At 40.3% G+C, this 22401-nt stretch overlaps 1 protein-coding gene across 1 annotated transcript; it reads right to left on the bottom strand.

Moving 5' to 3' along the window:
- Positions 1 to 1016: 1016 nt before the first annotated feature.
- Positions 1017 to 14013, bottom strand: LOC112228181 (matrin-3). The gene is made up of 21 exons (XM_042309707.1): positions 13889 to 14013; positions 12098 to 12629; positions 11916 to 11977; positions 11755 to 11793; positions 11569 to 11647; positions 11341 to 11457; positions 9167 to 9292; positions 8921 to 9085; positions 8642 to 8760; positions 8009 to 8531; positions 5489 to 5582; positions 5338 to 5357; positions 5118 to 5246; positions 4761 to 4883; positions 3016 to 3144; positions 2815 to 2942; positions 2434 to 2548; positions 2046 to 2210; positions 1846 to 1972; positions 1592 to 1713; positions 1017 to 1276 (listed from the first exon to the last, which is right to left on the bottom strand). The coding sequence occupies exons 1-21, from the start codon at positions 13996 to 13998 to the stop codon at positions 1244 to 1246; spliced, it is 3057 nt and encodes a 1018-aa protein (XP_042165641.1). The 5' UTR covers positions 13999 to 14013; the 3' UTR covers positions 1017 to 1243.
- Positions 14014 to 22401: the final 8388 nt, after the last annotated feature.

Here is a 22401-nt window from a genome sequence, read left to right as displayed (position 1 = left end):
GGGCTTTGCGCCTTGTGCTCAAGCCAACAACTAAAATACCGCCGGGCTGTCTGAAAAAAAACTGAAAAGATGCGTACTTAATAAACCATTTTTATATTTTTCTGACAATTTGGGATGTTTCACACCCTTATCCGAAAATGGGGGTGTGGTTAATTAAGTACCCCCCCCCACATTATTGAGGGAAATTATGCCTTTGCAGCCTGAATGGAGGATGCCTTCATGTGCGAGCCGGCCCATGGGGGACAGGAGTGTATTACCCGCTGGACATAACAATCCCAAATGATAGTACAGATTTCTATAGTAATTACTAGAATATGTATAGGATTACTTGATTTTTTTCCTGCATATCGTGCATTCCAGTTGAACCAAAAGATGAAATGGAAATAGTGTATATGAAATTAAATCATGTTCATACTAATACTATGTAAAATATCTTATGTTGCAATATGATAGCCTAATATATTCAACATCTAAACTTATTTTTCATTCTCCATCACTCTAATAACATGACACACCCCTTCACTATTGTCAGTGGTTGAACTAATTACACTGTCTACACAAGCTTTCATGACATTTCCCTGAAGGCAGTGTTCCAAAACAGTGGTAGCTTGAATATAAAATGCACAACAACATTTGTAGCCTCGAGTTTGTGTAAAATGTTGTGGAATACATTCACTGAACTCTCCCCTATCAGAAGCGTCTAGGCCTGTTTGTTCGATCTCCCTCATTTGTCTTTTTCCTCAAGCGATGTGCTGCTCCTTGCCACAGACTGGGTGAATCTTCTTAGCCAGCTCTGCTGTCACAGTCAAGCACCAGATGGTTCTCTGGGTTATGGCAAATTATGATGGGATGTAGTTCAAGCCAACCTGTCCACATGTCCTTGATAAATGACAGGTGTCACATGTCCTTGATAAATGACAGGTGACCATAAACAACCATAGGCCTCTGTCAAGTGCAGTAGGTTCAGAGTAAATGTTAGCCATAAGAGGTGACAAAAGTAACAGCAGAAGTCAAAGAACAAGTCCAACATTTATTTATTCAATAAGAGGAAACTAAATCCACGTACTATTCCTAACCACAGAATGGGACTACATTTCGTAATAGGCTGCATTAATTAATTTCAAATGGGTAACGATGTTAACAGTAACAAAAAAGACTGGAATGTTAAAAACAAACTGGACAGAAATGTTTATACTAAAACGGCCTTCCTCTGGGAAGACTACAAGGGGACAACAATCTTCAATCAGATAAGGTCTGTTTCTTTATCCATCTTTCTCTGAAAGAGAACAAAATCAGTGTACATTTTCAATGCATTATCTATGTTAACCCATTACCAAGAACAGCTAAAACAGATCCAAGTCTCATTTTTCCAAATGGTCGAGATTCCACAAGCACAGGTGATACTAGCTTTAAATAAACAAGGTTTCTCTTGAAATTGATGAATATTCGACAATTAACATTTAACAGTGAAGCCTGGGGAATGTTGAGAATGTGTTCTTGCCTCCAAGGTGAACATTTTTTTTTTTTTTTTTACAAAAACACCACACCAAAGTATGATTCATAAGACTGACTTGTCATAGTTGAGAATTACCTTAAGGTTCAGATAATGTTCCTCACTGCTACAGTGGACTGATTTGGCTGTTTCCTCATTGTTGTAGAAGATGTTGCACAGCTTGCAGAAGAATCCAGTCCTTGGCACCAGATAATCTAACCCTGCAATTAAAAGGAGAGCGAAAGGGTTGTTATCACAATATGGCACTAAAAGCTCTTAAGCAGATCCCTGTCACACCTGATAATAAAAATAGGCAGCCACACAAACATAAGTCAGTTTCTCTAGCATCTTACCAACAGGGTTGTCAGGTTGATAAGGACCCAGAGGTCCCTCCTGCTTCTTCTTCTTCTCCTGCTGCTGCTTCTCCTCCACCTGCTGCAGCTCCTTCTCCCCCCTCCTCCTGCTGCTGCTCCTTCTCCCCCTCCCCCTCCTCCTTCTCCCCCTCCTCCTCCTCCTTCTCCCCCTCCTCCTGCTGCTTCTCCTCCCCCTCCTCCCGCTGCTGCTCCTCCTGCTGCTGCTGCTTCTCCTGCTGCTGCTGCTTCTCCTGCTGCTGCTGCTTCTCCTGCTGCTGCTGCTTCTCCTCTCCCTCTGGGAGAGCTTCCACACCCTCAGGGTCCCCACAGACCCCCTCACTGTCAGACACAGGGCTCTGGACATCCTGGCCATACAAACACAATCATGTATTTGACTAATTTCTTCTACTTAGCCTGAGAGACCAACACCAACTGATTACTTATTGAATAACCAGTAACTGTAAAATGATTGTTCACGGACATGCCAAAATTAAATACATAAATATTCAGCTAGCATTTAACTAACAAGGCAATATTTCACCTTGTTTAAATTAAGGAAACAAAAACATAGCAATAACCATCTTTCACCTCTGGATAGGGGCTTTTGGCTGACTGGCCATTAGTCTTTTCATCTCCATGATGATCTCTTGATCTTCTGTCTTTCTGACTGGCCAACCACAGCTCATATTTGACTGGAGGCTTCCTGTATCAGGAGGGCAGAATATGTCATGGAGTACTACATCATGAAAGTGTACTTAGACACAGCCCTCATACAGTCCAGTTGAACCATAGATCACAACATTCTTTATCAGATTATTCTTTGGCTGTATATTCTTCCAATAAATTCCAATCAATTGAACTGGCAGTGGACATAGAATGCAGTATCCAGTCTTCAAATTCCATTTAGTCTAACTATCATTTCTATCATATACTCTACTGCATATACTTAGGGTCATTAAAACTATTTACCAGTATATTAGGGAGTCTCCCTTTTTGCACAAACTGACCCTTAACAGGGTCCCGTAGAACTTGTGTGGACGTTGGAAGTACTTCACCATTTTCTGAGCGGCTTCCACGCTCTCCAACTGGATATAACACTGAAAAAAAAAAAACATCCATGTGAAAGTCCTTTATTAATAGAAAAACAAAAATGGGCAGGTGAAACTTTACCTTTCCATGACGCCAGTTCAAATTATAGCCGGTGATTTTCCCGAAAGGCTGGGCAAGTCGTAAAAGAGAGACGTCAGAGTACTTCTGGAGTGGAAGCATACAAATGTAGATGGATCTCCCACTAGGACTCTATATTGACAGAAACAAAGTCACATTACACAAATATTGACTAGGTCTGTAGTTTAGTTTATAATACAGTGCATTTGGCAAGTATTCAGACCCCTTTACTTTCCACATTTTGTTATGTTACAGCCTTACTCTAAAACACCCCCTCAATCTATACACAATACCCCATAATGACAAAGCAAAAACAGGTTTAGATATGTTTGCAATTTTATTAAATATAAACTGAAATACATTTTACTTAAGTATTCAGACCCTTTGCTATGAGACTCAAATTTGATCTCAGGTGCATCCTGTTTCCATTGATCATTCTTGAGATGTTTATTCAACTTGATTTGAATTTACCACAGGTGGACTCCATTGATTGGACATGATTTGGAAAGGCACTCACCGGTCTAGATAAGGTCCCACTGTTGACTGTGCATATCAGAGCAAAAACCAAGCGGAGGTTGAAGGAATTGTCTGGCGAACTCCGAGACAGGATTGTGTCGACACACACATCTGGACAAGTGTACCAAAACATTTCTGAAGCATCCCAAGAAGGTGGCCTTAAGAACACAGTGGCCTTAATCATTCTTCAATGGAAGAAGTTTGGAACCACCAAGACTCTTCCTAGAGCTGGCCGCCCAGCCAAACTGAGCAATTCGGGGAGAAGGGTCTTGGTCAGGGAGGTGACCAAGACCTCTGTGGAGATGGGAAAACCTTCCAGAAGGACAACCATCTCTGCAGCACTCCACCAATCATGCCTTTATGGTAGAGTGGCCAGATGGAAGCCACTCCTCAGAAAAAGGCACATGAGAGACAGCATGGTTTGCAAAAAAGCACCTAAATGATTCTCAGTCCAGATGAAACCAAGATTGAACTCTTTGGCCTGAATTCCAAGTGTCACGTCTGGAGGAACCCCTACAGTGAAGCATGGTGGTGGCAGATTCATGCTAGTGGGATGTTTTTCAGCGGCAGGGACTAGGAGACTAGTCACAATCGAGGGAAAGATGAATGGAACAAAGTACAGAGACTTGATGAAAACCTGCTCCAGAGCACTCAGGACCTCAGACTGGGGTGAAGGTTCACCTTCCAACAGGACAATGTCCCCAAGCACACAGCCAAGACAACGCAGGAGTGGTTTCAGGCCAAGTCTCTGAATGTCCTTGAGTGGCCCAGCCAGAGCACGGACTTGAACCCGATCGAACAGCTCTGTGCAGCGATGCTCCCCATCCAACCTGACAGAGTTTGAGAAGATCTGATGAGGAGAATCTCCCCAAATACAGGAGTGCCTAGCTTGTAGCGTCACACCCAAGAAGACTTGAGGCTGTAATCACTGCCAAAAGGTGCTTCAACAAAGTACTCAGTAAAGGGTCTGAATACATAAGTAAATGTGACTTCATTTTTTTGGTTTAAATTAGTTTTTTTTAAACTTTAAAAAACAGTTTTTGCTTTGTCATTATGGGGTATTGTGTTGTACTTGAGGGAAAAAAAACTATTGAATTAATTTCAGTAAAAGGCTGTAACGTAGCAAAATGTCGAAAAAGTCGATGGGTCTGAATACTTTGACTGCACTGCAACTCAATTCTTTCATCAGATGCATAACGCATACTACACCATTTAACAGACACCAAACCCACCTCCAACTCTTTCCGTGAAAAGCACATGCTAACATTGACATGTTTCCTCAACAACTGTCCTTTTCCTTTGTAGAATTTCACCATTTCACGTACTTCCTCGGTAGTTTCAAGCTCCAACCATGCCTGAAAATATAGAAAAAGCTATATCATAAAAACAAAGGCAGCAAATGTTTGCACAAATCAGGGGTTGAGTAAATAAACTCCTTCCTGTATGCCGAACTACATGAATGTCAAATTATTCACCACTGTTACTTTGACAACATTTCCATCCCATGAAGAAAACTAGATAAGTACCATACAAAATAAAACACTGATCCCCAAATAATATATCTGCAAGTAACATAATTATGAACATACCTCCTGTCTGAGGAAGGATATGGAATGGTTTACAACTTTCACGTTTGCCCGCTCTGCCAGTTTCAATAGGGCCACCTCCACATTTCCATAGCCCTTTCTAATTGGGCTAATTTGGACAACTTTTCCATCCTGTAGAAAACAATTTTAACCAGCTATCAATAAAAACAACTTTTCTACACGTTTGACACATTCCAACTACTTGATATGGAGAAATACCAACCCATGAAGCATCCTTTGACTCTGCAAATAAAAACAAAAAGTAATTATTACTATAAATTATCTGGAAATTATCCACACAGGCTAGATAACTGTAATAATTGTTTTTGTCCATTGCTGCCAAGTAAGAATGTTTTAGATCATTCATTGCTTACCCAGCGGTGTGTCCCCTCCAGTACTGTCGTCAAGTTCATCCAATGTAACGAAGTCATCCATATTCTCAGGGAAATCCATGTCATCCATATTGTCCTGTTGGAAATAAGTCCACAACATCAATAAGTTAAAGAATTTGAGTTAAGGTCCACAGTGCTGCACCAAAACCATTACGAATCTCACAAATATGTGAGGTTGCAATGGGAAACTGTCATTGCATTTCAAACACTGAACATAAAAGTATGCAAAACTGTATTCAATAGAACTGAAGTATGATAAAGATCCATGTCACAAAGCTAGGAAGTGAACTCTGTGGCTGCACTATTACAATTGACATTGACAGCTTAAATATCCAAAGTTATTCAAACCTCTTGGTCAGGCCAGGTTTTAACCATACTAAGGCTGAACAAATAAGCATGTCTAATTGATCAAATCGAATTGTATTTGTCACATGTGCCAAACACAGGTGTAGACCTAACCTTGAAATGCTTACTTACAATCCCTTAACCAACAATGCAGTTCAACAATGTTTGGCTGACTTTTGAGCGATTAAGTGCCTGTTCTGGATTACTACTGTCAGTCTAGGTTTTCTGGAAACAAATTGGAGCTTGTACAGAGATGGCTCTATAACCTTTGATATTAAACCATGGAACGTAAGGAGATGGGTCTCAAAGCTGATCTCCATCTGATTTGTAGGGCACTCATAAAACTGATGGAATTAATAGCCCCTGAGCAAATCACATTGCCTACATACAGTGCCTTCAGAAAGTATTCACACCCCTAGACTTTATCCATTGTTGTGTTAGCCTGAATTTAAAACGGATTACATTTAGAGTGTGTGTCACTGGCCTACACAAAATACCCCATGTCAAAGTGAAATTATGGTTTTACACATTTTTTTTTTTTTTTACAAATAAAACATTTTAAAAGCTGAAATGTCTTGTGTCCAATAAGTATTTAACCTTAATGGCAAGCCTAAAGTTCAGGAGTAGAATTGTGCCTAACATGTCAAATAACTTGCATGGACTTTTTTTTAATGACTACCCCATCTCTGTACACCACAAAGATAATTGTAAGGTCCCTCAGTCGAGCAGTGAATTTCAAACCAAGACCAGGGATGTCATCCAATGCCTCGCAAATAAGGGCACCAATTGGTAGGTGGGTAAAAAAAAGTAAAAAACATCTGACATTGAATATCCCTTTGAGCATGGTGAAGTTATTAATTACACTTGCGTATCAATACACCCAGTCTAACTCAGTGGAAGGAAATAGCTCAGGGATTTCACCATGGAATATTGGTGACTAAAACAGTGTTTAATTGCTGTGATTGGAGACAACTGAGGATGGATCAACAACATTGTAGTTACTCCACAATACTAACCTAAATAACAGTGAAAATAAGGAAGCCTGTACAGAATAAAAATATTCTAAAACATTCATCCTGTTTGCAATAAGGCAAAGAAATTAACTGAGGACCACGTCATATTTTCAAGCACAGTGGTGGAGGCATCATGTTATGAGTATCCTTGTCAAGGTCTAGGGAGTTAAGGATAAAAAGGCACTGCTTAGAGCTAAGCACAGGCAAAATCCAAGAGGAAAACCTGATTCAGTCTGCTTTCCAACAGACATGGGGAGAAATTCACCTTTCAGCAGGACAATACCCTAAAACACAAGGCCAAATCTACACTGGAGTTGCTTACCAAGACAAAATGGAATGTTCCCGAGTGGCCTAGTTACAGTTTTTACTTAAATCTGCTTCATAATCTATGGCAAGTCTTGAAAATGTCTGTCTAGCCATGATCAACAACCAACTTGCCAGAGCTTAAATAATTGTGCCAATATTGTACAATCCAGGTGTGAAAATCTGAGAGACTTATCCAGAAAGGTGATTCTAACAGACTCAGGGGTGTGAATACTTATGTAAATTAGATATGTATTTAATTTTTAAACAAATTTGCAAACATTTATAAAAACATGTTTTCACTTTGTCATAATGCGTATTGTGTGTAGATGTGTGAGACTAAGTAATACATTTTAAATTCAGGCTGTAACAACAAAATGTGGAATAGTTCAAGGTGCATGAATACTTTCTGAAGGCACTGTAAATAGCGTGCTATGGTATCAAGCAAACTCAATATTCCAACAAGCCATGAGTCAAACCGGGCATTGCGGACATGAGTCACAGAAAACATCTTGACTGTTTGTCTAGATTGACGAGGTTCAATCTGAAGTGTCAGATACATTTTATTTGCCACTGAAACTTCTGCCAGATTTCAGTGGTTCTAGGCAATAGATGGCCACATCTGTTTCAACTGATCAGTGGAGGATCTCACTCAACCAAACTACATTCTCAGGAATGCTCCCAGAACTTCAACCAAGTTGAAGAGTTGAAGCACACATGCTTTAAGAAGCCATTGCTAGGAACCCACATCTTGGTTACTTGACAAACTTATTTTCAATTCTGGGAACAATAAGCCTTTTGTTGGTTCCGGTCACAAATATGAATGACAAGAATTTCTTACATCTTCTTGAAAGCTCTCCTGTTCCACCATGTTCTCCATTGAGACGTCAGCATCACACAGAGCTGGATCATCTGCGGCCTTGATGTCACAATCCTCCAAGGTATCGTCTGCCAAAAGTTCTGAGATTTCGGGTTCCCCCTTATCTTTAGAATCAGCCACCAGAGAGGCACTTTTAGAAGGAGCAGGGTCTTTAGTATCAACACCAGCACCAACCTCGTCATCTAACAAGCTTTGTTTAGCTTCCACCTGGATAATCTCTTCGTCCAGATCTTTGTTTTCCAAATCAACGTCCTCCTCCTTGACCATCTCCTCGATGTCCTGCTTGACCACTTCCTTGACCTCCTCTGAGGTGCTTTGTTGACCTTCTCCTTGTTCCATCACTTCCTCGGCAGGTTGTTTGCCTGTACTGGGTTTCTCTTTGTTTGTGGAGTTTGAGGTCTTGCTAGTCTCCTCACTCTTGTGTCTGCTGCTGCGGCCTTTACTGGAATCTGCTCTTCTGGATGTGGTGGAGTCAGGACTTTCTCTACAAGGCAAAAACCATTGAGGTAAACTTCCCTGAGACATACTTCCTGATGAGTCCCACAGGAAAATCGGTCTGGCCGCAATAGCCCCAGTTGAAGGACTCTTACTTACCTCAGGCGTTTCAGTGACAAGTATACTTTGACACTCTTTCCACTGATCTTTAGGGGGTTGGAGTGGTAGTACTTCACCATAATGTCAGCATCCTTCCAATCTACCATCTCAATCAGGGCCTGCAGATGAATAAGGGAGAATTCATTAGACGAAGCTAAATATGGTGCTGCATAATGAAGATTGTGGAGTAAATTGTTTTAATAATTGTTGTCTATTTGAAATCAGAGATTTGCAGAATATGATTGATCACACATCAATTCCATATTGCTCGAACCTTACCTGATCACTTGAAAATGTTGAATGCCGCACATCCCCAAACATCTTGGCGAGATCAAGAATCTCAGATTCTCTTTCCTTCCCAGGAGGTAGGCGGGAAAAACAAACCACTGTATTGGTAGCTTGTTTGGTCGGCCGTTTTTCTGTTGGTTCATCCAACCTTGGCGGCTAAAGGAAAAAACAAGCTCATACTGCGATCTCTGATTAAGAACACAGAATCTCAAACTTTTAACAGGCAGGTGCACTTACATGAATACTGCACACCATAGGTGACAAGTACAGATTCAACTTATATCCCTTCACGAAAGCTTGCTTTTCACTGAAGTGATTCACCATATTAACTGCCTCTTTGTGAGAACCAAACTCCAGGAATCCCTGTAACAAACAAATACAACAGTGAATCATCCAAAACATTCAACTACAGATTGAGAGAGAGAGAGAATGTTAAAGGTACAAAATTTAACTTTTTGGGCAACCCAACCAAATTCACATAGAAATGAGATATAACGCCAAAATACAAAGTATACAAGCAGTGTACACTTTCTCTGTGCTTTTAGGGCTGTTAATGAAAATATGCAGCCAAAGGCGAAGCTAGAGTGACTGAGGATGGAAGATGGCGGAAACTGAGTAGAGTGAAGCTAATAGTACAGAAAGTAAGAATGAGTGGGTTAGTGGCGAAGAAAAAGGGAAACAAGAGTAGCAAAGCTATGTTGGAAAACAGGAACCACTAGACTCGTTTTTGGTCCGAGGCAGGGTTTTGGATCAATGCTACTTGGGAAATCCGTTTACGTCTCCAGGAAAATCTGGAATGTGTTGGAGGAAAGTCTGGAGTCGGTGAGTCGCAAGAAGAAGCGTTTTAAGATATCGGAGTGGAATGTTTCCTGCATGGATTTTTGTAGCAGGGCGCCTAGCAAGGTGATTATTTCTGGGGTGGCGCAAAACATAAAGGCAGAGGACATAACTGAAGACATCGATGGAATAGTTGGTCCACGTCGCCTGACCTGTATGGTGGACGGAGAAAAGAAAGACTTCATCCATGCTACTGTTCTTTGATGAAGAGTCTCTACTATCTCAAATAAAGTTAGGATTCATGAGATGCCCTGTAAGAGATTGTGCACAAGACCCTTCAGTTTCACAAATGTAAAAGATTGTCATGTGTCAAGCGTGTGCAGAAGGGAAGAATATTGTATGCCAGATGAAGGGAAATGCTTCAACTGTGGAGGTGAACATGCACCTGAATTCTTGAAGTGTCCTGTTAGGGTGAAGGAGAATGAGGTGGAAAGGGTAAGGAGTGTCCAGCGTGTATCGTATCTGGAGGTGATGAGAAAATTGGAAGGAACGTCTGTTGTATTTGGCACGTGACAAGAAAAAAATTGATCCGACTCGTCTGCGTGTGCCAGAGCGCAGAATAACTGATGAACGCTCAACACCCATCAGTAAACGTCGGCAAAAGAAGTGTGTCATTCAATTGTTGCCAGCAGCAGTTACAGTCACCAACGGTCTGGATAACATAAAAGCAGCCTAACCCAGCTCTGCTAGGGCGAGTGAACTGGTCAGACTGAGGTTCTCTCTCATTATGTGTCTGGAAGTAGCTAGCCAAGTTTAACAAATTAGCTTGGGTGCTTGACTGCCGTTGAACGCACGGATCAACCCTACTCCTCGGCCAGAGCGTCCAGTGTGCGCTCTAAACCCTCAGAGCAAAACGCTCTGAATTTACAAAGGACAATCTGACAATGCTCTGGATTTACAAATACCAGAGCGCACGCTGGCTCTCCAGATTGAATTTACTAACACACCGGGAATCGTAAAATGTCTAGCTAGTCATTTGTTATGCTAACAAGCGGTTGCATAGCAATAGCATCAACTTCCGGTAGACAGGCGAAGCACTAGTACGCACAACTGAAACAATAGCATTCGTTTACAGTATACTAAAATTAACTAATTGTATATTTTTTAAATATTTATTTTACCTTTAACTAGGCAAGTCAGTTAAGAACAAATTCTTATTTTCAATGACGGCCTAGGAACAGTGGGTTAACTGCCTTGTTCAGGGGCAGAACGACAGATTTGTACCATGTCAGCTCGGGGATTCGAAATCGCAACTTTTCGGTTACTAGCCCAACGCGCTAACCACTAGGCTACCCTGCCGCCCTGTCCTATGCACTCATTAAGTATGTAGCATACAGTAGGTTAGTATTGGTATTAGAACTGCAAACATTTATTTTGAATAAGCAAAAATATTTCAGAGGTTTAGATGGTACAATGATTCTCTACACTATACTTTATTGTTTTCTCACATACACTGAAATTAGGTGAACAATTAATTTTAGCAACCAGGAAATGGCAGAGCAATTTCTGCATAGTGCATGTTTAAGAGTTGAGTGTTTATTACTTGGTTTTTATCATCAATTTGTGTAACTTACCTTGCAGGGGAACACCAGATGTTTTACAACCGTGCCGAATGGCTTAGCCAAAGTCATCAAGTCTTCTACACAAACAGAGCCATGGGGAAATTTTGTGACCACCACCTTCGTGCCAGCCTGAAGCAAAATGGAAATACATTCAAACATGCAGCTTTAAGCAAATAAACATAAGTGAATTAAAAATGCTCTATTTATAAGAGAATATTGTCACAAAAGGGGCATCATTACCCGGGGTTTCAAATAGTGTCTTTCTGATGCAGACTTCTGGGCGGTTGAAATAGCATCTCTACTTGGAATGGAGTTGGACCTGGAAGATAACATAAACAGTGCTAAGTAAGAAGAGGAACAGCTAATGGTTTTACATCATGACATGCCTGTTTTCAACGTAAAGCTTAATTTCATGTTTTCCCTAACATTTCCTTCCGAGCATCATGTTTTTTCCAATCTGGATATCTGTAAAAAAACAAAAACAAAGAAAAAATAAATAAAACAATGTTATAGAAAATATCTCAATTGATTTTGTGACCTGTAATAGTAAATTTTCTAAATGTTTTACTTTGCATGAAAACACTTACAGACGCGAGAGTTCTTGACAGCCCTCCGCATGTCGTAATCCATTGAGATGTTCCTTCCATGTCTGTGAAAAAAAACAAAAACATATTAAGCTAAATTACTGCCATCGTGGAAGGTTGAGTGTTCTGATTAAAAATATATATACAGTCCAAAAGCAGGAGTTTTGAAATATAACAAAGCTTACCTTATTAGAATTCAACATGCATAAGCATAGAGAGCATGTGTGTGGGTAAACCTTGGGCACAACTCCATGAAAATCATCCACTTGATAGGAGAAAGGAATCTTTTGCTGGCTGTCGGATGGTTTTTCCATTGAGGGCCTAGTGTGACGGGAACCTCTCCTTGCTTCAGTCCGCTCTGGTCGACTGTGAATCTCCGCTCTCCTATAATCAGTGTCACAGTGGCTGTTTGACCTGCGAGGGACAGCAGGGGGACTGTCCTGTTTGCTAAGGTCTCCATCATCTGTATCCTCCTGACAGCTGTCTCCCTTTGGGGAGGACTGTCCCTGCTCCTCTTGCTTGGCTCGACTGGCCTTCAGTTTCATTATCAGATAAGGCAACGTCTCCACACTGATCTCATTCTCTGGAATCTGGGCCAGAGCATCCACGTCTTCTGGAGAGAGCCCCAGAGTGGCATATAAGTTCATAGTGCTCGTCGCACCATCACCAGATCCTTGGTGTTCAGAGCTGTGACCCTCACTGTCCTCCATCCTCAAACTGTCAGGGCACAGAAGTTTATTCTGAAATTGGGGGAAAATGGTGTTCAGTCATTTCAACTGATGTTGTAACATATAAACATGTCTAAGGCAACCTATATAGTAGGCAGTGTCAGAGGAAGGGCCCCAAAAAAGTGTCAAAGACTCCAGTCACCCAAGTCATAGACTTCTCTTTGCTACCGCAGGGTAATGGAGCACTAAGTCTATGTTCAAAAGGCTCCTTATCAGCTTCTACCCTAAGCTATAAGACTACTGAACAATTAATCAAATGGCCACCCTTTGTTTTTACACTGTTGCTACTCGCTTTTTAATATCTATGCATAGTCACTTACCCCAACCTACATGTACAAACTAACTCGACCAAACTGTAAACCCGCACATTGACTCAGTTACGGTAGCCCCGGTATATAACCTCGTTATTGTTATGCAATTTTGTTGTGTTAATATTTACTAAAGTAAAAAAGTTTAACTATTTCTTGAACTGCATGGTTGGTTAACGGCTTGTAAGTAAGCATTTCACGGTAAGGTCTACACACCTGTTGTATTCGGCGCACGTGTAAAATATAATTTGATTTGATGTCTAAATCTGTTTTTGTTTGTTTTTTATTTTATATATTTTTTGTATAATTTTTATTTAACCGTTATTTTACTAGGCAAGTCAGATAAGAACAAATTATTATTTACAATGACGGCCTACCCCGGCCAAACAGTGATACAGCCTGGTATAAAGTGTAGGCCCTAAAGAAGAGCCTTGGGAAGGATGTCTCCTTCGACGACTGTGTATCTGAAAAATTACCATCTTTAAATCATTCAATAGCTAACTAGCTAATTAGAAGTCAATTGATATCCCTCACAGAAAGAATAATGTCTACCAGCCCAGAACAACGTAGATGCAAGCTAACGTTAGCTACTGTAGCTAGTTACATCGAATGGGCCTTCGCCGAAGGCCTCGACAGCCAGTTGCTATTAACTAGCTACCTACGCATCTTTAGCTCTGAAAAACGAATCCCAATATCTCTTCACCCGGGATGAATAAAGATTATCTATCAAGTATGCCCCACGTAGCTATAAAGTAAGTGCATTATTGTTAACTAGCAGCACGCAACGCTGGAGAATGCTGCCTAGCCGCCCACAGCCAGGAAACTAGCTAGCAAGAAGAAGCTAACCATAGCTTTCTTGCAAGATAGTTTCGGGGCGAAAATTTATGCATCCAGTTCAACTACCACATGATATACAAATGGTGAATGCTGCAAAATATACCTTTTAAGAAGTCCCCTTTCAGGTATTTTGTCAAATTTGGTGGCTAACGTTACAGTCTGGACAAAGATATGTGTAACTAATCCTTCTACCAGCGACTCGTCAGTGACCATAAAAAAAAGTACTTCCCTATCATGGCATTTAGAAAATGTTCATAATAAAAGTCCCCCCATGTATTTATTCAAGATATTTGAAAAATAATTGTCTAAACATGAACTCTGATTAATATTTAAGTGACATTGCATTAAATGTTTTTTTTTATTGTTTTATTTTTTCAAAGTTAAATACATGTCCCCATTGCAATACACTGTATATGAAATACCTATTGGCTTATAGAGAAAAAAGTATACTATGTGCCAATGAAAAGTGGGGTTGGGAATACTCAGTGGCGTCAGTAGAATCTACATATGGTGTAATTTCTAAATACATAGCAACACTATACTTCACCCACTCCATAGCCCTGAATGCAATAAACTGTAGGCCTATAAATTACATATTGGCTCATTTAAAAAAATGTAATTAACCTTTATTTAACTAGGCAAGTCAGTTAAGAACAAATTCTTATTTATATTGACGGCCTACCCATCATTTTTCTTATAGAGAGAAATGGCGATGTAAAAGCAAGGTACTTATGAAGCCTAATTCCTCCTGTAAGTCGTTCTTGATTAGAGTGTCTGCTAAATGACGAAAATGTTTTCTTTTCTTATCAAACAGACTTGCTAGTTTAGCAAACCATCAGTCCTTTGGAATGCCAAAAAGATCATCAAGGACAACAACCACCCGAGCCACTGCCTGTTCAACCGGCTACCATCCAAAAAGGGGAGGTCAGTACACGCAGAGAGACTGAAAAATAGCTTATATCTCCAGGTCATCAGACTTTTTAACAGCCATCACTAACACAGAATGGCTGCTGCCTACATACAGACTTGAAATCATTAGTCACTCTAACAAATGGATCACGAGACACTTTATTAATGCCACTTTAACAATGATGTTTACATATCTTGCGTTACTCATCCCATATGTATATACTGTATTTTATACCATCTATTGCATCTTGCCTATTCTGCTCGGTCATTGCTCATCCATATATTTACAGTGGGGCAAAAAAGTATTTAGTCAGCCACCAATTGTGCAAGTTCTCCACTTAAAAAGATGAGAGACGCCTGTAATTTTCATCATAGGTACACTTCAACTATGACAGACAAAATGAGGGGGAAAAATCCAGAAAATCACATTGTAGAATTTTTAATGAATTTATTTGCAAATTATGGTGGAAAATAAGTATTTGGTCACCTACAAACAAGCAAGATTTCTGGCTCTCACAGACCTGTAACTTCTTCTTTAAGGGGCTCCTCTGTCCTCCACTCGTTACCTGTATTAATGGCACCTGTTTGAACTTGTTCAAAAAAAATTCAAATTTTGTCTGTCATAGTTGAAGTGTACCTATGATGAAAATTACAGGCCTCTCTCATCTTTTTAAGTGGGAGAACTTACACAATTGGTGGACTAAATACTTTTTTGCCCCACTGTATATGCACAAATTCTTATTCCATCCCTTTACTTAGAATTGTGTGCATTAGGTATTTGTTGTGGAATTGTTAGATTACTTGCTAGATATTTCTGCACTGTCGGAACTAGAAGCACAAGCATTTCGCTACACTCGCAATAACATCTGCTAACCGTGTGTGAAATGTGATTTGATTCCTAGCTTGCTATTATGCTAATCAAATTCAACAATGCCAATAATGTTTTCAATTTGACTTTTGCCTTCAAAAGCGGCTCAAACGTAGAACATGTAAGAATGAACTATATCCATTGATTTCTACCATGCTGATATACTGTGCGGTCTAGAATGCCCTTCACGACAACAACTATTCAACACATGCGATAAATGGTGTTCTAAACTGGGTTGTTCAAGCCCTGAATGCTGATAGGCTGAAAGCCGTGGTATATCAGACCGTATACCATGGGTATGACAACAACAAAAAACTATTTACTGGTCTAATTACCTTGGTAACCAGTTCATAATAGCAATAAGGCACCTCGTAGGATTGTGGTATATGCCCAATATACCACGGCTAAGGGCTGTATCCAGGCACTCCGCATTGTGTCGTCCCCAGCCACGGACTGGTTTCGTCCCCAGCCACGGACTGGTTTCTCCTCTACCGTCTGGCTGGCGGTACAGGGGCATTGGGACTCGGACCAACAGGCTCCGAAACAGCTTCTATCCTCAAGCACTGAGACATTTCAACAGCTAGGCGATTGCTGGCCACACTCACCCACAGTGTATCTGCACTGATTATCTGCACTGACTAAATGCCACTCACAGGTCTCTAGACAGACACTCACACACACCTACACTGACAGTCCTGCACACACGAGCACACACACACACACACGCATGTAAAAACACATGTAAGTACACACACACGGACGAACACACACACTGATACCCACACACATACATACATACACACACACCCACACACCACTTATACTGCTGCTATATTAATTATTATAATGATTATTTATCCTGCTACCAGTCACTTTCTCCTTACCCCTGCCTACATCTAAATCTACCTTAACAACTCCAGGATCCTGACTCTGTACATTATACATTTGGTACTGGTACTTACCCTGTATATACCCTATATATGCAAAAGTATGTGGACACCCCTTCAATTTAGTGGATTTGGCTATTTCATCCATACCATTGCTGACAGGTGTATAAAATCGAGCACACTGCCATGCAATCTCCATAGACAAACATTGGCAGTAGAATGGCCTTACTGAAGTGCTCAGTGACTTTCAAAGTGGCACCGTCATAGGATGCCACCATTCCAACACGTCAGTGAATCAAATTTCTGCCCTGCTAGAGCTTCCCCAGTGAACTGTAAATGCTGTTATTGTGAATTGGAAACGTCTAAGAGCAACAGAGGCTCAGCCGCGAAGTGGTAGGCCACACAAGCTCACCGAACGGGACCGCCAAGTGCTGAAGCACGTAAAAATTGTTCCCAGTTTCAACACTCACTACGGAGTTCCACACTGCCTCAGGAAGCAACTTCAGCACAAGAACTGTTTGTCGGGGATCTTTCATGAAATGGGTTTCCAAGGCAGAGCAGCTACACTCAAGCCTAAGATCACCATGCGCAATGCCAAGCACCAGCTGGAGTGGTATAAAGCTTGCCGCTGTTGAACTCTGGAGCAGTGGAAACGCGTTCTCTGGAGTGATAAATTACGATTCACCATCTGTCAGTCAGACTGACGAATCTGTGTTTGGCGGATGCTAGGAGAACGCTACCTGCCCAAATGTATAGTGCCATCTGTAAAGTTTGGTGGAGGAGTAATAATGGTCTAGGGCTCCTTAGTTCCAGTGAATGGAAATCTTAATGATACAGCATACAATGACATTCTAGATGATTCTGTGCTTCCAACTTTGTGTCAAGTAGTATTTTACTGGGTGACTTTCACACTTACTTGAGTCATTTTCTATTAATGTATCTTTACTTTTACTCAAGTATTTTTTTTTCCAGCACTGAAAGATAGTAAGACAACTGCTGGGTACAGCACATAGCTTTATGGTTTCACACAACTCGGACTAGGCACATGAGGCTTTCAGCCACTAGAGGGTGCTACTAGGACAAGACGTACACTGAGTGTACACAACATTAGTAGAACTTGGCTCTTTCCATGATATACACTGACCAGGTGAATCCAGGTGAAAGCTATAATCCATTTGAACGGGGTATGGTAGTAGGTGCCAGGCGCACCGGTTTGTGTCAACAACTGCAATGCCGCTGGGTTTTTCACACTCAACAGTTTCCCTTGTGTATCAAGAATGGTCCACCACTCAAAGGACATCCAGCCAACTTGACACAACCGTGGGGAGCATTGGAGTCAACATGGGCCAGCATCCCTGTGGAATGCTTTAGACACCTTGTAGAGTCCATGCCCCAACGAATTGAGGCTGTTCTGAGGGCAAAAGGGGCACAGCAACTGAATATTAGGATGGTGTCCTAAATGTTTTGTATACTCAGTGTATAAGCCACTAGTCCATATAATCATCTAGGAATACATCTCAACAAAACTGGACATAAATTATGACGTGATAGGATCTGTGAGAACCAAGAAACACTTTTAATCATAGCACCAGTCATATAACATAAAATGACAATAGTAAAATGACAATAGTAGCCATTTCCCAATGTGCTCCACCTTATAATATTAATTATCTATATAAAGTAGTCATTCTCTTTAGTTTAGATTTTCCCTGATGTAGCTATAATTTTGTTAAATAATTTGAATATTAGAACTATCCAAAGCTGCAAAAAAAGATTTCGTATCATAATTAGCGTTTCACCGAGACTTTTATTTTGAAGGCAAAATCAGGAAAAACGGAAGTCTTAATATTGCTTGCCGGATGCCAATCCCTTGTTCTCTCTTGCTCTAGGGTTTTCCCGCGCCTCGCTGGTGGTCTATGGATGTAGTGCAGAGGGTCTGCTTATTTTTGGGTGTGAAATATTTGTGGGGATTTTTTAATATGACAAAAACATTTTTATGAATATCGCTAGATACAAGAGAATACCATCGTGAATACCATTTTATGTCTCTGTGTCTAGTATGAAGAACAGAAGGTAGTTTCACGAGCAAATGCTAACTAGTGTTAGCACAATGACTAGAAGTCTACAAGAACAGTTGGCATGCTAGCTGTTCAGTTTATCCGACTCTGGGGAAGAAGATAATGGCCTCACTGCAAAAATCTCAAACAATCCCCTTAATATGGAGGACATTACTAATTACAGGGGTTTTTCTCTATAGAATATTCTTAGGTGGGCCTTCTAAGTGGTAATGTTCGGGATGGAAAAACAGTTTCAGTGTCAACTTAAACGACCAAAACCAGATAGAAATCATACATAAATTATATTTTTATACCATCTTTGAGAACTAAAAAAAAAATCAAATCTATACAGATCGAAAATAAAAAGAAGTCAGGCATTCAGGCCCATGCCCATTGATTTTGTTATGTTTGAGCAGCCATGGCAAATGCATAGAATTGCAGGAAATTTGCTTTGAAACTGCAAAGTTCTTTCTCAGCTCTGGAACTGTTGGAAATTAGCTTAAAATCTGCAATATTTTCTTTCAGCTCAATGGAAAAATGTACAAAAGCAACATTTTCTCTCCACGGTAGAGTATGATAGAGTTTACATTTCCTCTTCCAATGAACTGTGAGGAGGCCAAAATAATATTATTAATAATAATATTAATTGATTAAACTTCTATAGAGATCATACATGTTTTTATTTTTTATTTCACCTTTATTTAACCAGGTAGGCCAGTTCTCATTTACAACTGTGAATTATGAAGCATGTGAATAGTTTTGTATCTAAAATCTATGTTTTGCAACATTTGAGTGCCACAGGGTATCTGAACATAATTGCCAGTCAGGTGCATCCCTTCATGGTAGCAGTATATCCATCTGCAAATACATATATTTTTCAGCAGGATAATGCCCCAAGCCACAAAGCTAAGCCATTTGTGGTTTAATTTAGTGCAGATGTGAAGTTTCTGAAGGGATATATGACACACTTCATGTTGTTTGAATATCAATTTACTGTACTTCATTAGAACACATCATATTTCATAATAGTGCTGAGATTTAACATTTACAAAATGTATAAAGTTCCTACTCATTTGTTGTTCCATTCAGGATAGTTTCCTCACTAATGTACCAGTTGTCAATGTCACCTTTGATGAAGTCAGCGATGATAACAAAAACAAACACTACTGTATTTACTGCTGTAAAAAATCTTATTCACAATAGCAGACTCGTTAAATGCCAAATCAAGAGTTGGCAATGGCATTTCCAATGAGGTCATCAAAGGTCCCACTCCATGCCCTGGCTACACTTGATGTTCCTGATCAGAGAAGAAAAATACTGTATCAAGAAACCACAGGTGGTTACGTTTGCTTTGTATAAAAAAAAAAAAATAGTATATCAATGAGACACTTTCAATGCAGCAGTGAGCTCTGATTGGTATTGTTAATATATTTTTGTCTGTATGGGCTTGAGCTCTGATGGAGCATCCAATAAAACAGTTTATATCTAATATTTCATATTGATTATTAGATTTGACATGCCTATGACATAACAGCAGCAAGTTCCAGCCAGTGATCTTCCCCACTGTCACATAGCTGTAGAGATAGGCAGAGCCAGTCTTGGGCACCCAAGCTCTAAATTCAGCATAACACAGCCCTGCAAAGATGGAGGCTATTGCTGCCGCAAGGAAATATATAATTATACGGGGCCCAACCACAACCCTGGCCATATCTCCTGACAGCACATACACGCCAGCCCCCAGTGTGCTGCTATCCCCCAAAGCCACCAGGTCAAGGGTCATCAGACATTGTTTGAAATTGGACACCTACCCCTCTGGCTCCATGGCCTTCCTAAGAGACAGGCTCTAGATGAACAGTAACAGCCTGGCACCAGACATTCTGCAAGAGCAGAGGATTTGTTCAAATATATTTGATGACATCATTTGGACAATCAACTCATTTAGAACGTAATAATGGTAGGCCTATATTAAATCAGAATAGAACACGAATGATTAAACCCACTTTATTTATCAACCAATGACAGGCAATCTTGGTTTTAATTATAGATATACTGAACACTGCTGTCTATATTGCTGATAAGACACTACAGACGAAACTAATAAGACTGTTAACATTTGCATGCAGATCATTTAGTCTCTAGAATTTCATAAGTAGGATCATATTCTACATTGGACAACAAATTTGATCCCCAGATCAGATTGACAAATATCATATTTAATGTTAAAATCAAACAAGAGCTATGACCAGCCATAACCAAGAGTGGATTGTCTTCTCCTTGTCTGAATGTTGATATTAGATGCAGTTCTTGCATTGAAGAGATATTGCCTGTAGAACATCAGATGAGACCAGTCAGATCCATCCCGTTGGGACCAAGGCTGCAGTATATATGGCTATAGTGCATGCCACTATAAGTAATTATACTGAGCTAAAATATAAACACAACATGCAAAAATGTCTACGATTTTACAGAGTTACAGTTCATATAATAAAGTCCCAATGGGAAGCCAGGCCCACCCAATCAGAATTAGTTTTTTCATACAAAAGAGCTGTATTAAAGACAGAAACACTCCTCAGTTTCATCAAATGTCCGGTCGACTGGTCTAAGACGATCCCGCAGGTGAAGAAACCCGATGTAGAGGTCTTGGGCTGGTGTGGTTACACGTGGTCTGCGGTTGTGATGCCGGTTGGACATACTGCCAAAGTCGCTAAAAGCAACGTTGGATGCGGCTAATGGTAGAGAAATTAACATTAAATTCTCTGGCAACAGCTCTGGTGGACATTCCTGCAGTCAGCATGCCAATTGAACGCTCCCTAAAAACTTGAGACATCTGTGGCATTGTGTTGTGTCACAAAACTGCACATTTTAGTGTGGCCTTTTATTGGCCTAAGCACAAGTTACACCTCTGTAATGATCCTGCTGTTTAATCAGTTTCTTGATATAACAGACCTGTCAGGTGAATGGATCATCTTGGCAAAATGAGAAATGCTCGCTAACAGGGATGTTAACAAGTTTGTGCACAACGTTTGATAGAAATAATCTTTTTGTGCATCTGGAAAATTTCTGGGATCTTTTATTTCAGCTCATGAAACATGTTACCAACACTTTACATGTTGAGTTTATATTTTTGTTTAGTATAGTTACGGTGATCTTTACCTTCCTGGCTGTTTGTTAAGGTGCAGTCCCTCTAGGTTGTTCTGGATTCTGTCCTCGGTATTCGTAGGCACAAACCCATTCTGTGGCTTCTCTCCTGTTAACTTTCACTTCTCTGAAGTACAAGCATTTTTGACAGATTATGTTACATTTTAGATGTATTTGTCATTTCAGGAACAAAATAGGATCAGAATGAGTTGTTCTAGAATTTGGACATGGTATGCAAACTGTCCAAAATTGGTGATCTCAAGGGGATGTTTTAGAGAACATGTCCAATAGATGGGTTTTTTAATGAATTGTCCGTTTTTGTTTTACTTAATTATTGTATTTTTTTATTCAGTGTTGTGGTGTGTAGTATCTTGAATAGACCAACATATAATTGGAGGATACAGGATGCAATCTTACTTTGGGTCCATACCCAAAGTTCTTGGTATACACTGAGTCTCCGACTACAAAACTGCGAGATTTGGCATGTTTCTCATAGTAAGTTTTCGGTCCTGCTTGCTTAGCCTGCACCTTACTCTTTAGGTCTGGGTGTATCAAGTCTAACGTGCACCTCAACTTCCTCCCCATCATCATCTCAGCCGGTGAAAGTCCGGTGGTTGACTGGACTGACACGATAGCTAAACAACGCTCTACTCAGTTGTCTCCAACGAGTCGCCTGCTCTCTTTTTCATTAGCTCTTTGAACGCCAGAACGTCTCTCTACCAAACCATTCGGCGCAGGGTGGTGTGGTTCCGATGTG

Source organism: Oncorhynchus tshawytscha, linkage group LG30 (assembly GCF_018296145.1).
Source record: "Oncorhynchus tshawytscha isolate Ot180627B linkage group LG30, Otsh_v2.0, whole genome shotgun sequence".
Lineage (NCBI taxonomy): Eukaryota > Metazoa > Chordata > Actinopteri > Salmoniformes > Salmonidae > Oncorhynchus > Oncorhynchus tshawytscha.
Note: the sequence above shows the minus strand (reverse complement) of the source record. Positions and strands in the feature narration are given on the sequence as shown.